The sequence below is a fragment of the Ursus arctos genome, unplaced genomic scaffold (assembly GCF_023065955.2).
Source record: "Ursus arctos isolate Adak ecotype North America unplaced genomic scaffold, UrsArc2.0 scaffold_1, whole genome shotgun sequence".
NCBI classification, from domain to species: domain Eukaryota; kingdom Metazoa; phylum Chordata; class Mammalia; order Carnivora; family Ursidae; genus Ursus; species Ursus arctos.
The window spans coordinates 14,922,809-14,940,140 of record NW_026622763.1 but is presented as its reverse complement, the minus strand read 5'-3'; the positions used below and the strand labels follow the sequence as shown (position 1 = coordinate 14,940,140).

General features: G+C 34.8%; 1 protein-coding gene across 1 annotated transcript in view; it reads left to right on the top strand.

Moving 5' to 3' along the window:
• DPP10 (dipeptidyl peptidase like 10) overlaps positions 1 to 17,332 on the top strand; it is a 143,149-nt gene that overhangs the window by 54,836 nt on the left and 70,981 nt on the right. The window contains exons 5-6 of the mRNA XM_026510117.4: positions 1,680 to 1,803; positions 12,575 to 12,613. Of these exons, the coding sequence (XP_026365902.2) occupies positions 1,680 to 1,803; positions 12,575 to 12,613 (163 nt within the window). The remainder of the gene's footprint in view (positions 1 to 1,679; positions 1,804 to 12,574; positions 12,614 to 17,332) is intronic.

Genomic DNA, 17,332 nt, shown 5'->3' with positions numbered 1-17,332 from the left:
CAAAAACACAGTAAAAATAAATAGGGTATCATTCTTTGAAGAATCACAAGGCCCACTCATTTGGGAAAGATTAATCCTAAACCAGGTGCACATCTGATTCAAAGTTGCCTTTGTTAACTATTTAGGGAACTCTATGTTACGATTTCACTGAGTTTCTTGGCATTTTGAAGTGAGACTTAGCTGGTTTTGAAAGCTGTCAGATGTCTTGAAGAGATTGCTGAAGAAAATATGGCAGGCTTCACTGTATGCTAAGTTTTGCTTGCCCTTCTACTGACATCTTCACTTTGATGGGCTAACCCGTTTTCTGGAGGAAGCAGTAGCTATTCAGAAATGTTAGAAACGTAAGATTCATGTAGCTAAATGTCTAACCCACATGTGTCTAAGGACAGGTGATTTGTATCACAAAGCCTTTGTCTCCATACCTAATTTTTTCCTAAGTCACATAAAAACTGGGTGAAATTTTTTAAAAGATTTATTTATTTATTCGAGGGGGGAGGGGCAGAGGGAGAGAATCTTCAAACAGACTCCCTGCTGAGCAGGGAGCCTGACATGGTCCTTGATCTCACGCCCGTGAGATCACTGCCAAGAGTTGGACACTTACCCGACTGAGCCACCCAGACGCCCCTGTGTGGGTTACTTTTAAGACAGTGCTCACAGATGGCACTTTACATCATCTCATCTGTTCTGAAACAGGGCAAACTTGTTGGAAAGTTTTTTTGGTTTTGTTTTTAATCATAAATTGAATCAGTGCTGACCACTGCATTTTGTCGGTGTGGGTTGATGTTTTTTTGATATAGTATGTAAATTTCCAATCATAGAACCTACAATGAAAGAAATATAAACTAACTATGGGAAACTTTCCCAATCTAGAAATAGCTTGAGAACATCATAGGCTCCAGTATTTAGCATCCTCACTATACAGAAAATTCAGTAGTCCCTCATCTCCTTCATTTTAATTTTTTCTTTGTTTTAAACTGTTTCAAATAAAGATTTTAAAAATTAATATATATGTATATATATATATGTGTGTGTGTATATGCATATGTCTGTGTGTGTATGTATGTATATATAATGAATAGGATTGGGACTGGCCCGTGGCTCACAACTGAGAAAGACCACACACACACAAATAAATAAATAAAAACTAATTTTTCTGTCATGCAAGTCCCCATGGGTAAAGTAAAATAACATGGAGATCATGCATAAGAAATAATTATTAAGTGAAGAACAAGTTTTGCCTTTAAATGATTAGTGATTGTATTTTTTATAAAAATAGAATATAGCTTAAAAATTTATGCTTATTGCACGTGTTAGTGGTACTCAATAGACAGTTTAAAAAATTAATCATAAATGTCTATCATCTTGATTATTTTTATTTTTCCAAAAACTTCCTTTCTGGGATATCATTCACTTTCAGATTTATTCTCAAATTTTCAGTACATTTGCATGTGTATGTATATGTATATGTACATGTGTTTACATACATACACACATATTTGTATTTATATATGTGAGTATTCAGAATAGCAGGTGTGTATGTATACATAAATAGAAATTAATATGATGTGGCATCCTTCTAGTGTTTCATTTATCCTTGCATATACAATAACTAGTATATATTATTGGTACTATACCGGTTTTCTGGCTCTAAATGTAATTTTTGTTTGTTTTCAAACTAGGGAATATTATATCACTATGGTTAAATGGGTAAGCAATACCAAGACGGTGGTCAGATGGTTAAACCGGCCTCAGAACATCTCCATCCTCACGGTCTGTGAGAGTACCACTGGCGCTTGCAGTAGAGTGAGTATAATTTACTTTTCTTTTACGTTTAAAATGAAGTACTTTACGCTACTTTCAAAGGGATATCAGGCAATCCATTGTACAAAGACCAATATTTAACTTCCATAGGTAGTTGGGAAAGAGTCATTCTATTAGAAGTATATACTTTAATCCATAAGTCATCCAAACTTTGAAGTGAGAAATATGGATGATAAGCAAAAGAGAACCAACCAAACTATAAAAAATGAATTCTTGTATAGTATAAAGGGGAGTCTAAGCCACATGAGTTTAATTCTCAAATAGGTCCTTTTCTCATGTTTAGAGTTTGATTATCTTGAGAATGTGGGATGTTTTTCCTGTCTTCCTCAAACACATTTCAAAAATTCCATTTTTTGGTAGTTCAGATTAGTCTTCTAAAATAATGGTCAGTGTCTCTGTTTTTAAATTAAATAAGAGGAGTAAAAAAAAACAAAAGCTGGTCCTTGAACAACTGTGTTTTGAAAGCAGGTTGTATTTCTATTTCTATAATCAGTTTTTATAAGCTCTGCAATAAATCCTGTATGTATAATTTTTAAAGTTCTTAACAGAGGGTATACTATAATCCATTTAAATTGTTTTATGTATGCCTGTTCTGGCACTAACTAAAGTATTCCCAATTATTTAACAACAGAATTTTTAAACTTCTATTTCTGGACAGGATGGAGTAAATGTTGCCAGCCTAGCATCTCTGCTGTAGTCAACTAGAAAACTACACAAAATGAATTAAACAACTATTCTCAGATATTGGACAAAAGCAGGATCAGGACATAAAAAGCGAAATAATGTAAATATATAAGATAAGCCCAGCTTCCTGTAGGGGACACGTGGAGATCATAGTGCAAGCTAATGCAGTCCTAGAAAAGCACAGTGGTATCACTGATCCAAATAGGCAGGGAGAATCAGTTTGAGGCTATTGTGGTGGCTGAAATTTGCAGGACAAGTACCACAAGATTTGGAGCTATAGAGAGAAGAGCTCTGGCAATCTATGTAAAGGACCTCTTTAGACTTTAGCTCAGTACTTAACTGTGCAAGTACAGGACATGCTTCACAGAGAGAGAAGCAGATAGAGAATCTGCAGGTTGCACAATGCTTAGAGACTTTGGAGTGCGAAACAGCAAAAATAGAGAGCTCTCACTGAAAACCCTTTGCATTCGGCTCACAGCGCAGAAAGAAAAATGCATTAGAAATAAGGCTGTTCTATACTCTTTACAATAAACCTTTATATCAAACCTGGAAAAGATCAAGTGCATGCCTACAAATTAGCTGTCTTCCTAGAACAAAGTTTATTCTTTTAAACAGAGAATTAAAATTTAAAATATCAATTATACAATCAAAACATACTATATATGTAGAAAAATAGAAAATGTAACCTGCCTACCTCTCCACAGAAAGAGTTATAAGAGCAGACTTACACAGAATAGAGATATTAGAATTAACAGATACAGAATTTTTTAAAGCTGTTTGAAAGATATTTGGCAAATTAAAGGGTGGTCCTAATTAATAAATAGATGAGATATTTCAGTAGAGAAATGAAGTATAAAATACAGAACAATGGAATTTCAGGAACTAAAAAGAACAATATCTGAAATGAAAAACTATCAGTTAAACACAAATTGGACATTGTTGTAGTCAGGGAAATAAAAACAAACTGAAGTTCTGAGGAAAAAAAAAAAAAAGACTGGGGAAAAAAAAAGAAAGCCTCAGTTACATATGGAATAATTTGAGCTGTTGTATATGTGGGATGTAAAAGACACAGAAGGCAGAGTTTAAGATCATGGGGCAGAAAAAAAATTAAGAAATAATGACTTAAAATATCCCAAATTTGAAGAAAAACCATTAACCCATATATCTAAGTTAGCAAATCCCAAAGAGCATAAAAACAAAGAAAATACATAGGCACATAATTTTCAAATTATTGCAAACCAAATATTAAGAGAAAAATTTTAAAACAGGCTGAGAGAAAAACATGTTACATATGGGGGAATAGAATGATGAAAATTACTGCCTCTCTCTCATCGGAAATGACATTAAGACAGAAAGCAATGGAATACATTTTGAAGAACTGAAAGAAAAACAGTGTAAACCAGAAGTCTATATCCTATGAAAGTATCTTTCAGAAATGAAGACAGAAAAATTCAGATAAATAAAAGCCGAGATAATTTATCACAGGTAGATCTGCATAAATAACATGAAACGAAGTTATTCAGTCTGAAAGAAATAGCATCAGATGAAAACTCAATCTAAATGAAGGAAAGAAAGGTGTCCCAAATGGCAAATATTTGAGTAAAATAAAATAAAAATATTTGTTTCTATTTTTTCTAAAAGTTAATGGATAACTTAAGTAAATCAAAACTGTCAAACAAAAAAGCTTGTGCATAGTAAAAGAAACAGTCAACTAAATGAAAAGCCAACCTGTGGAATGGAAGAACATATTTGCAAATCATATATCTGATAAGGGGTAAATGTCTAAAATATATTAAAAAATAGCCTTCAACTCAATAGCAAAATAAAACAAAAATGAACAAAACAAACAAAATCCCCAATAATCTAATTTAAAAAATGGGCAAAGGACCCGAGTAGACATTTTTCTAAAGAAGATGTTCAAATAGCCAGTGGCTATATGAAAAGGTTCTCAGTGTCACTAATCATTAGGGAAATGCAAATCGAAACCACAATCATCACCTCATGCGTGTTAGAACAGCTAGTATCAAAAAAGACCAGAGATAATTGCTGGTGAGGAAGTGGAGCAAAGGGAACCTTGTGCCCTTGGTAGGAATGTATGTTGGTACAGTCACTATAAAAAACAGTATGGCAGATCTTCAAAAAATTAAAAATAAAACTTCCATATGATCCAGCAATTCAGATTTTGGGTGTGTATCTGAAGGAAATGAAATCACTATCCCAAGAAATATTTGCAAGCCCATGTTCATTGCAGCATTATTTACAATAGTCAAGATGGGGGCAGGGGGAACAAGTGTCCATCAATGGATGGATAAAGAAAATGTCACACACACACACACACACACACACACACACACACACACACACTTTTTATTCAGCCATAAGAAAGAAAGAAATCATGCTATTTGTGACAATGTATAGGGCAACAGTAGGGGAGGGGACTTGCGGGCATTTATTCTGAGTTAATTAAGTCAGATGGAGAAGACAAATACTGTATGATCTCGCTTATATGTGGAATAAAAAATAACAGAAAAAGAGATTAGGCTTCTGTTTGCCAGAGGTGAGGGTGATGGTGAGCGTGGGGAAATTGGGTGAAGGTGGTTAAAAGGTACAAACCTCCAGTTATAAGATAAATAAGTTCTGAGGATGTAATGTACCACATGATGACTATAGTTAACATTACTTCACTATACTTGTAGAAGTTGCTAAGAGAGTAACCCTTAAAAGTTTCCATCATAAAGGGAAAAAAAAATGTAGTTACATGGGGTAATGGATGTTAACTAAACTTGGAGTAATCATTTCATAATATATACATGTATCAAATCATTATGTTGTACACCCTAAAATTATACAAGGCTATATGTCGATTATGTCTCAAAACTGGAAAAAAAAACGGGGATACATTTTACCATTTCTACAGTCTCCAGAAAGTAGAGAAGGAAACTTTTCAGTTCATCTTATAAGCATACCATAATCCTTTTACTGAAACTAGGCAAGGACATTATGAGAGAACAATTTACACTGATACGTCCCATGAACGTGTATACAAAAAATTCCTTAAACATCTTAATATATCATCTGTGGCAATATAGAGAGTAGTGCATTGTGACTAAATGGGGTTTATTTTGGTAACTTATGATTGGTTGAATATTGAAAAACAATGTAATTCATTATATTAACAGAAAAAAAAAGTATCTCAGTAGATGAAAAAAGCAGTTGACAAAACTTATTCATAACTTTCAACATAATGAATAGAAAAAATATCCTTAATTTGATAAAGGATACCCACAAAATACCTCAAAGATATACTACATGGTAAAACACTTTCCTGTGGCGCCTGGGTGACTCAGTTGGTTAAGCGTCTGCCTTTGGCTCAGGTCATGATCCCAGGGTCCTGGGATCAAGTCCCCGCATCGGGCTCCCTGCTTGGCGGGGAGTCTGCTTCTCCCTCTTCCTCTCCCTCTGCTCCTCCCTCTGCTCGTGTTCTCGCTCACTGTCTCTCTCAAACAAATAAATAAAATCTTAATTAAAAAGAAAAATAACCCAACATCTTTCTAAGATAAGGATGTACATTCTCACTGTGGTATGCAAACTTTATTAGAGACTCTAACCAGAATAACTTGGCAAGGAATATATATCATGATGATTGGTAAGGAAGAAATAAAATTCTCTTTATTTGTAGATGGCATTATTGCATAAATAAAAAGAAATCTACAAAAACAAAAACGCAACAACCCTAGAATGGGTCACAATTTACAAGTCAGTGCACCAACTTAAATTGTTTGATTTCCTGATTTTGATCATTTTACTGTAAAAAACATACAAGTATACAGGATACTGTAAGAAATGCTTACTGAATTATTTAGGGGTAAATGGATATAATGCCTCAAACGTCTATCAAATTATTTAGAAACCGATGTTTTGTTTTGTTTTGTTTTGGTGATAGTATTACTGGTTGTAATGGTTAATTTTATGTGTCAACTTGACTGGATCACAAGTTGTCCAGATACTGGGCTAAACATGATTCTGTGTCTGTCTGTGACAGCTTCTAAAAGAGGTTATTTGAATCAGTAGACTAAGTAAAGCAGATCACCCTCCCTGTGTGAGTGGGTCTCAACTAATCGTTTGGAGGTCTGAAAAATAAGAAAAAGGCTAAGTAAGCTGGAATTTGCTGTCTTTGCCTGAATGTCTTTGAGCTGAGACATTGGTCTTCACCTGCTTTCAGACTCTGACTGAAGCTTATACTATTGGCAGTCTTGGATCTCAGGTTTTTAGTCTTGGATCACTACTAGCACCATCAGCTTGTCCTGGCTTTTGTACCTTTAGCCTTGGATTAGAGCTATTATCATTGGGTCTCCTGGATCTCCACCTTGCCGACTGCAAATCTTAGACTTTTCATCCTCCATAATCACGTGAGCCAAGTGCTCTTTTACTGTCTGTGTGTGTCTCTATTTTTATATTTATATAAAATTTTCTAATATTCTTTTTTTAAAATAATTTTTATTTTGTTATATTAGTCACCATATAGTACATCCCCAGTTTTTGATGCAATGTTCCATGATTCATTATTTGTGTATAACTCCCAGTGCACCATGCAATATGTGCCCTCCTTAATACCCATCACCGGCCTATCCCAGTCCCCCTGCCCCTCAAAGCCCTCAGTTTGTTTCCCAGAGTCCACAGTCTCTCATAGTTCATTCCCCCTTCTGTTTACCCCCCTTCATTCTTCCCTTCCTTCTCCTACCGATCTTCCTATTTCTTATGTTCCATAAATGAGTGAAACCATATGATAATTGTCTTTCTCTGCTTGACTTATTTTGCTTAGCATTATCTCCTCCAGTCCCGTCCATGTTGCTGTAAATGTTGTGTAATCATGCTTTCTGATGGCTGAGTAATATTCCATTGTGTATACGGACCACATCTTCTTAATCCAGTCATCTGTTGAAGGGCATCTCAGCTCCTTTCACAATTTAGCTATTGTGGACAATGCTGCTGTGAACATTGGGGTGCATATAGCCCTTCTCTTCACTACGTCTGTATCTTTGGGGAAAATACCCAGTAGTGCAATTGCTGGATCATAGGGTAGCTCAATTTTTAACTTTTTAAGGGACCTCTACAGTTTTCCAAAGTGGCTGTACCAACTTGCATTCCCATACCAACTTGCATATTGGGAATGGTACAAGTGGCTGTACCAACTTGCATTCCCACATCCTCTCCAACATTTGTTGTTTCCTGCCTTGTCCATTTTTGCCATTCTAACTGGTGTAAGGTGGTATCTCAGTGTGGTTTTGATTTGAATTTCCCTGATGGCTAATGATTTTGAACATTTATTCATGTGTCTGTTAGCCATTTGTATGTCTTCATTGGAAAAGTGTCTGTTCATGTCTTCTGCCCATTTTTTGATTTGATTATTTGTTTCACATGTATTGAGTTTGAGAAATTCTTTGTAGATCTTGGATACTAGTCTTTTATCTGTAGTGTCATTTGCAAATATCTTCTCCCATTCTGTGGGCTGCCTCTTAGTTTTTTTGACTGTTTCCTTGGCTGTGCAGAAGCTTTTTATCTTGATGAAGTCCCACAAGTTCATTTTTTCTTTTGGTTCTCTTGCTTTTGGAGATGTGTCATGAAAAATGTTGCTGTGGCCGATGTCAAAGAGGTTGCAGCCTATGTTCTCCTCTATGATTTTGATGGACTCCTGTCTCACATTGAGGTCTTTCATCCATTTGGGTGTTTATCTTTGTGTATGGTGTGAGAGAGTGGTCAAGTTTCATTCTTTTGCATATAGCTGTCCAATTTCCCAGCACCATTTATTGAAGAGACTGTCTTGGGGTGCCTGGGTGGCTTAGTCGTTAAGCGTATGCCTTTGGCCCAGGGCATGTTCCCGGGGTCCTGGGATCGAGCCCCGCATCAGGCTCCCTGCTCTGCTGAGAGCCTGCTTCTTCCTCTCCCACTCCCTCTGCTTGAATTCCCTCTCTCTTGCTGGCTGCTGTGTCTCCCTCTGTCAAATAAATAAATAAAATCTTAAAAAAAAAAAAAAAAAGACTGTCTTTTTTTTCACTGGATGTTTTTTGCTGCTTTGTCAAAGATTAGTTGCCCAAAGAGCCGAGGGTCCATTTCTGGGTTCTCTGTTCTGTTCCATTGTTCTATATGTCTGTTTTTGTGCCAGTACCATGCTGTCTTTGCGATCACAGCTTTGTAGTATAGCTTGAAATCTGGCAACGTAATGCCCCCAGCTTTGTTTTTCCTTTTCAACAATTCCTTGGTGATCCGGGGCCTTTTTTGGCTCCACACAAATTTAAGGGCTGTTTGTTCCATTTCTTTGAAAAATATCACTGGTATTTTGATTGGGATGGCATTGGAAGTATAGATTGCTCTGGGTAGCATAGACATCTTAATTATGTTTATTCTTCCGATCCATGAACATGGAGTATTTTTCCATCTTTTTGTGTCTTCCTCAATGTCTTTCAAGAGTGATTTGTAGTTTCTAGAATATAGATCCTTTACGTCTCTGGTTATTTCTAACTTTTGATTGATTTCAAAAAAAATATACTTTTGCCTTCCTTTCAAAATGGTTTAGAAACAGTAGAGAGATATAATAGTAAAGCAAATGGAACAAAATATAAAGAAATGAGGAATATGTCTAAAGGATATGCAGCTGTTTCTTGAACCAGTCTTTCAACTTCTCTGTAAGTTCCCACTTTTTTCAAAATAAGGAATTGAGAAGCAACAAAATGTGTTTCTGTATACTCATAATATTACAATGGAAAATAAAAACGCCACTAAAATATTTAAAACATTAAATACATAAGGATAAATTTAACAAATAGTGTGCAAAATCCCCATATTGAAAACTACAACATTTTTGAAACATATTAAGGAAGACCTAAATAAACAGATGCTGGAATTGAAAAGCTGAATATTATAGATGGCATTCTACTCAAAGAGAACTAACTGTAGTTTCAATATAATACAAATTCCCAGAAGAATTGGGAATTTCTGGTAGAAACAGACAAGCTGATTCTAAATGTATATGGAAATGCAGAAGACCTGATGACCGAAACAACCTTGTAAAAAAAAAAAAAATGCTGGAGAAGTTTCACTACTGGATTTCAAGAATAACTAGAAAGCAACAGAAACTTAGAGATTGTAGTGGAGGCATAAGGACACACAAACAGATCAACTAATCTAATAGAGTTTCCAGAAATAGATACAGATTTATATGATCAACTGATTTTTAACCGAGGTGCCGGACAATCCAAAGGGGGAAAATGATGCTGGAACAATCAAGAACTGAATGAAAAATACAATGGTATTTGACATCTACCTCATACCATATTCTGAAATTAATTGGAGATAAATTGCTGTCCTAATCTAACAGATGATACTGTCAGTCTTCTAGATAAAAATATGGGGTGTAAGTTTGCTATATTGAATAGGCAAAAAGTCACTAATCATAAAAGAAAAAATACTACATTAGACATCATCGAAATCAGAAACTTCTCCTCAAAGACACTATTAATAAACAGCTAACTGCAGACTAGAGGAAAATATTTTGCAAAATGTGACGCTGACAAAGAAGTATATACTTATCAATAATGAAAAGACACCCAATAAAAAGAGTAAAGCATGTGAACAGAAATGCGTAAGGAAGTAATAATGAGTGAAAAAATATTCAAAATTATTAGACATTAGGAAAACTTACATTAAATCATTATGATATAACACTACATACCATTAGAATGACTAAAATTAAAACAACAAAAAGGTGACATTATTGATGAGGATGTAGAAAATTGCAGTTCTTATTCTTCATGAGTAGAAGTGTAAAATGATACAGCTAGCTTAAAAAATGATTTTGCAGTTTCAAGTACAGTTATACAGATATAAAAAATATATAATGTATATTACATATATATATGTGTATAGATATACTCCATACTCCAGTAACTCCATTCCTAGATATTTGGAAAAGAAAAACAAAACAAAACAAAACAAAACACCAAAACGACAACAACAAAAAAAGCAAGAAACCTGTGTCCACCAAGGATTTGTTAAAAAAAAAAAAATTCTTTAGAGAAAGCTTTATTTACAGTAGCTAAAAACTGGAAACTATTCCATTATCTATTAAGCAGGAATGGATAAACAAAAAGAGCCATATCTATACAACAAAATTCTGCTCAGCAATTTAAAAGGAAACAGAATACTAATATGCCCAGCAATATGAGTGCATCTCAAAAACATGGTGTGAAAGAAGTCCCACTCAAGAGTATACAATCCATAATTTGAATTATCTGAACTTGTAAAATAAGCAAGACTAATCTGTGGGGAACTATTTCAGAAGAGTGACTGTCTTTTCGGAACCTCTGGAAAGGGGCGTGAGAGAAGGTGTCAGGAAGTTTAAAGATCTTATATCTTGACGGCATGGAATGTAAATATATCCGTCAAAACTCATCAAAAACACGTTAGAGCTGTACATGTCACTAAATGCCAATTATACTCAAATACTAAAACATTATTTGTAAAGGGTCTATAAAAGGGAAAGGGGAGGAAATTTGTCTTTGGAGTGATGAGCATAGATGTGGGGATAAACTTATGAGTCAGCCATTTACTTACAGGATTTGACTAATGCTCTTTAAATTTAGCTTTTATTTATTAGAAAATTTATTTCAGTCATCATCTTTCATCTGATAGGCTGACTAGGATTTCACCATTTATTTGTTAAAGTATTCTGGACGGTTTCTTATTCAGCTGATACTATTATTTAGAAATTGGCATGTATATATTCTAGTTAGAGAAAGCCTGTCACCTTTTCTATATAATGATAATCTGTATAGGTAATGGCACGAATGTATCAAAATGCTTCAGTAGAAAATAGATATAGGAACCCTATCGTATTATTGATTTGATACCTTATTGATATTCTGTTATACTTCTAATATATTTCTAATCTATTTATGGACTTAAAAAAAGATTTTACTCTCTACTGTAATTGAAATAATAAGACAAATAAATGCATGTGAAACTTTGGTCTTCCATGGATTTTAACAATACTTAGTAATATTAATGAAAAGTAGGATTGATATATTTTTTTGTATGTCTATGTTTTTAGATACCAAGGATGGATATTGCAGAGATGCAAATAGAAAATCAAGGAATAAATTAGTTAGATGTTTCCTTGATATCTATATGTAGCAAAATCTAGTGAAATAAACAAATATAAATACAGGCCCTGAAAAGAGAAAGTGTTTGATTATAATGTACTAATATGGCTTTAGGAGAGAAAACTGGTTTAAAAAAAAACACCTACAAATAATTAGTAACAATTTGAAATCAATACCTCTGCATACAGATAAAATTTGCAATATATGGTGATGTAGTTTTCATTTAAATCTTTTTATTATAGACTCATTTTTTAAAGTACAAGATTTTCATAAGTTCTTATATGTAAACAGTACTGGTAAAATTTATTGTATCTATACATATTTAACTTGAGATTAAATTAATCTCATTTTGCTTTGTGAAATAAGATCTTGGTTCTGATCATTTGCAAGATTACTTTAATGGAACATAAAATTTTGTCCTTTGAAATCTTTAATTGTTTCTCCTTAAGAAAAGAAAATGACTATGATGGAGAGTGGATTGAATGTTGAAAGAACATCGACCTTTTCATTTTATTCCTGGCTGTTTGCCCAGTTCTTTTGAAGGACTTAATAATTTTGTTTCCCAATGATGCCTAGAGGTGAAAAGAGACAGTGCCTAGTGGTTCAAAACAGTTTGAAATGAGGTAATCAAACAGCACTGGAAAATGATCTTCTATCCCTGGTGACATACTACTGGGAATTCTAAAGGAGTTCACCAAAGGAAAGATTTTATAATTAAATTATCACTTAATCCCAATTCTGTACTTACTCATTCAGTTGAATTCAGTAGTGACAGTGGGATGTCTCATGGTATTTCACCAGTTGAAGAGAGAAAAAAAAAATGCCTAAAGGATTACGTGTAAAAAAAGTTACATTAATGTATGCTTATTTTGGTGTTCAGAAGCTTCATGGACTTCATTGTTTCTTTTCAGAAATATGAGATGACATCAGATACTTGGCTCTCCAAACAGGTATGGCATAGGAAGTTGCTTTATGTCACATTTTGGCCACTGTGTTCATTCTGTTTGCTGTGTAAGAACTTTCTCTCAAAAGTTATCTCAGTATTATGACTTTAAGCCTTTGCTATGTTTGACTGAGTCTTTTCCATTAAAATATTTATGACTTGTCTTTTCTATGACATCATATATAAAAAGGCTACCTCTGTTTTATAGAACGTAAGTTGCAGAATAACTACTAGGATCGCTTTTCAGGATCACTCATATAAGTAAACTTTTGTGTAGATGAAAAGAGGAAAAAGTTGTGACCCATTAAAGCTGGAAACCATTAGCACTGTTCAAATTGCCCAGAAAACTGGCCAAACGTCCACATAAATTGGTTATGTGGAGATTATTTAGATGAATGCTTCTTTCCTTAGAGGTATCCTAGCTCCTGATGCTAGTTTATGACATAAGTGAGGCTGGGATCCAGATCACAAAAGAATAACTACCAAATGTCTCCACAACATGGTTTCATACTAGACATTTCAGAAAGAAACACAAGTAGATATCTGAATATGGCTGAACCCATTTTACTATTAACTCCATCACTATTTTTTGCAAAGGAAGTGCTGTGTTTGGTTTGCTTTGTTTTGTTCTTTACAGCAATCTTTTATTTTATATTCTCTCTTAAAGTGTCATACAAATCTATGGTTTCAATTATGATCATGTATTGAGACCGCTAAATGTATAGCCCTGGGCAGCTCACATCGCTGAGTTCTAAAACATCCAACTTCATGCTTGGCATCTTCTCCTAAATCTATAAAAGTAACTGCACACCCACAGGTCCAAACTAAACATATTCTAGTCTTATGTACTCTTCTTATCCTAGGAGTCAAGGACATAATTACTCATCCAGCCATTAAAATCATAAACCTAGCAGTCATTGTTCAGCTTTTCTTATCCTTTTCTGCATATTATTATTATTCGCCTATTATTCTGTATATTATTCATCACCAGGTTCTTCAATTTTACATTCAAAGATCTCAAGTCAATTTGCTTTTCTCCGCTTCATAAACAGCATCCAGGATCAGACTGCAGGAACTATAGTTCCTTTTTATCTGCGGACCGTGCTCAACCCCTCAGGCACATGCCAGCCTCTTCACACTGCAGGCTGCCTGAGGGACCACTGCAAAGTGTGTACTTGGTTGCCACTACCCATATCACTCTCACAACTGAAACAGATTTTTTGTCAATTCCTTCTCCATTCTAGGCACATGAGCTCTCATATTCACAGGGTCTTTGTATGAGCCTTTCTTCTAAATGGAATTCTCTCAACAACTTTCTTTTGTGAAGGCTGCTCCTTTTTCAAACCTCAGCTTAAATCACCTACTTAAAAAATCACCTCCCCCAACCACTGTAACCAAATCATATCCCTCAATAAAAGTTTTTTTTTATTCACATGTAATTATTTTGTAATACTTATACAATTATTTCTACATTGTTTTCCTAAGTTCACAAGGGCAGGAGGGATATTCATTTTTGTTCCTCATTGTAAACTAAATGCCTAATATAGAGTCTGGTTATTTGAACAAAGTCTCCATAAATACTTGCTGAATAAAGAAGGAAAAAGTAAGAAGGATTGTGGATAATCTAAACCTGTTCTTGTTTGAAGGATAAGCATACCAAATCTACCTATAGATAAATAAGTAGATATTAATATGAACTACTTAATCTTAATGAAATTGGAAAAAAAAACCTTTGATCTTGTGGTCAATAATGGAGTTTCTTAAGTTAGATACTGAAAGTAACAATAAGAAGCAAAAACATAATGGATATTGATGTATTCTGAATTATCCTGCATTATTAAACCTATTTTGCTATCATTTTTGTTTCCAGTGGCATTCATTATAGTGTAACATGCATCAACATAATGCATGCTTTTTTTGGAATTATGTTAGCTACATTTTAAATCCCAAATTTATGAATGTTTAATAGAAACTTTTTTTAAAGCAAAGAAACTAGTTATCAATTATTCAGTAAAAAAAAATGCAGGTGGTAGTTTGTCACAGTTGAGTTTTTCTCTAGAAACTCTTAGAGAATTTTATAAAATATTCAGAATTTGATGAAATATAAAGTATGAGAATGGTAGTAGTAACAAGATGAAACAAATTTCGAAGACAATTAGAAACAGTATAATCATTATACATTCACTTTCTGGATGGTAGGAAGAACAGAGAAGATGTAGGTATATTTGGCCTGGCTTTCAAGAGACTTGTGATAACCCATGCACAAAATTTTTGGTCAAGAGATAGAATTCGGTATCCCCAATTCATTGCTCTGTACATCATAAACACTGATTTGCTTACAATCATGAAAGTGGACAGTGCGATTGGCTCCATTTCCATTACTGAATTCTAGGAAAAGGTTGGCATAGAGCTCTATTTATAGGCAGATATTGCCTAGTGGTGAAGGTTATTAAGCCCAGCAGTGCATTTGAGAATATAGTCCCCATCTGCTCCTTCACTGAGCCATTTATAAGGCACTAGAATGTGAAGGGGATGAACGCACAAATACAAAAAGAAGAATGCTCAGATATCCCTGTACCTTGAAAAGGCAATTTATTTTTGGAGCAAATCACAAGGGGATAATGTTGAATAGGGGAGGAACTGATAGTTTGGAGCAAATGTGGATAGACTGATATATAACAAACATTTTTTCCTATTGTATACATGCTTCATCTAGTCTATTGAGCTGGACACCTACTGGGTCCTAGGCAATAGAGCTAAAAAGATAAAATTGCAAACTTAGTTTAATTATTACTTGCCTAGTGAAGGAAGCCAACCGTATAATAGAATGCACTGAATGCCGTGATAGAGATGAGTACAGGGTAATTGTTAGAATCTCTGAGGAGAGATTTCTTAACTGCGAGACACTCTTGAACTAGGGAAATTTGTAAATGGTTTCTGTTCCTTGAGTTTAAGGGGGAAAAAAAAGGGTAAAATTAAGTACATAAAGGAAAACAGGAAGGTTGTTCCAGACAGGACAAAGGCCAAGAGAGAGATCCCAGAGGGAACCGACGGAACGTACAGAATTACTGACTCTGTCATAGCTGAAAGATGTGATTCACTCAGTCAGGTATCTTGTCAGTATTTATTACATGCCTAGCAATGCACTGTCTTCATCCTTGAATTGTATATTACTTCAGAGTTTTAAATTTTTATATATATCATCTTATATTTTCATGAGTGTCCATGAAGTAGACAAGGAAAATATTATTCTTATATTTCTATCAAGGGATGATCTCACTAATGAAGCTAAAATCAGACTCTAGAGTTTATTAAAATAGTCATCATTTTTTTCATTAAATACATATAAAGCACAATTCATGTGACAGCCATTGTCTAGGTGCTGGAGATAGAGCAGTGAAGAATACAAGTTTCCTCCCTCATGGAGCTTTCATTTCAGAGGACTACTACCTACTTGCCTATCTCCCTGCCCACACACATATACATATGCATACACACATATACCCCCGCAAAATGCATACCTGCCTAAGTATAGTATGTTGGATGCTGTCGGGTGCTATGGAAAGAAACAGGAAGTAGGTAAAGGGGATGAGGGATTCATATAGAGCCGGATGATCTCACTTCCACGATCTCCCTCTCCCTGAGTAAACTGGAAGCACCTCACTGATAAAGTGACATAGAGACGAGATATGAAAGAGACAAAGAACCAAACGGAATAAAAAGTGCAAAGGCCACGGAGTGGGAGCATGCACAGTGAGGAAACAGGAGGACAGAAGAAGAGATCATAAAGAGAGTGGAAGACCAGATCACCTGAAAGAGCTTGTAGGCCATTTTGAAAGACCTGCAGAAGAAACCATAGCAAAGCCTTTCTTTTACCATATGTATAATCACTTTCACTAATCCAATAGGAAAGAACTCAGCGTTTTGTCAGGCAAATCCATTTTCTTAATGTTTCCCCTGGAGCAAAAGGAAAGCAATCTATATGTATAGCTTCCATCATTTAATTTTCAGAAAATAATTCTATTGATTTAACATGCCACTAGAGTTTAATTAAAAAATCATCAATTGGGCATTTGTGTTTGTGTGTTTTTGGAGGGGTGAACAGTGACGATGGGAAGTTTGAATTAAATGATTTTCAGTGGATTCCTTCCAATTTTGCAGCATTTTAGTTCTGTGTTTTCAGTAAATTTATGTATACAGCCACAGAAATGTATGTTCAAGTAACCAGAGTTGCTGAAATATTTCAGAAAAAATATATTAAAAATTATATGTTTTTGGTAAACCATTCATTAAAGAGCTTCTTATGGTAATCCAAATCAAAGAGACAGAAAGGGGACTGACGGGACGTAAGGCAGGGAGGAATGGGAAGTTATTGTTTAATGGGCACAGTTTCTAGTTGGGAAACATGAAAAATTTCTGAAGATAGATGGTGGTGGTGCATTCACATTATTTTTAGAGATAAATTGACCATTTCCTAAAGCAATTCAAAATTAGGGGCGCCTGGGTGGCACAGTGGTTAAGCGTCTGCCTTCGGCTCAGGGCGTGATCCCAGGGTTATGGGGTCGAGCCCCGCATCAGGCTCCTCCGCTATGAGCCTGCTTCTTCCTCTCCCACTCCCCCTGCTTGTGTTCCCTCTCTCGCTGGCTGTCTCTATCTGTGTTAAATAAATAAATAAAATCTTAAAAAAAAAAAAAATCAAAAATGGTATAACCCATGCTTGAATTAG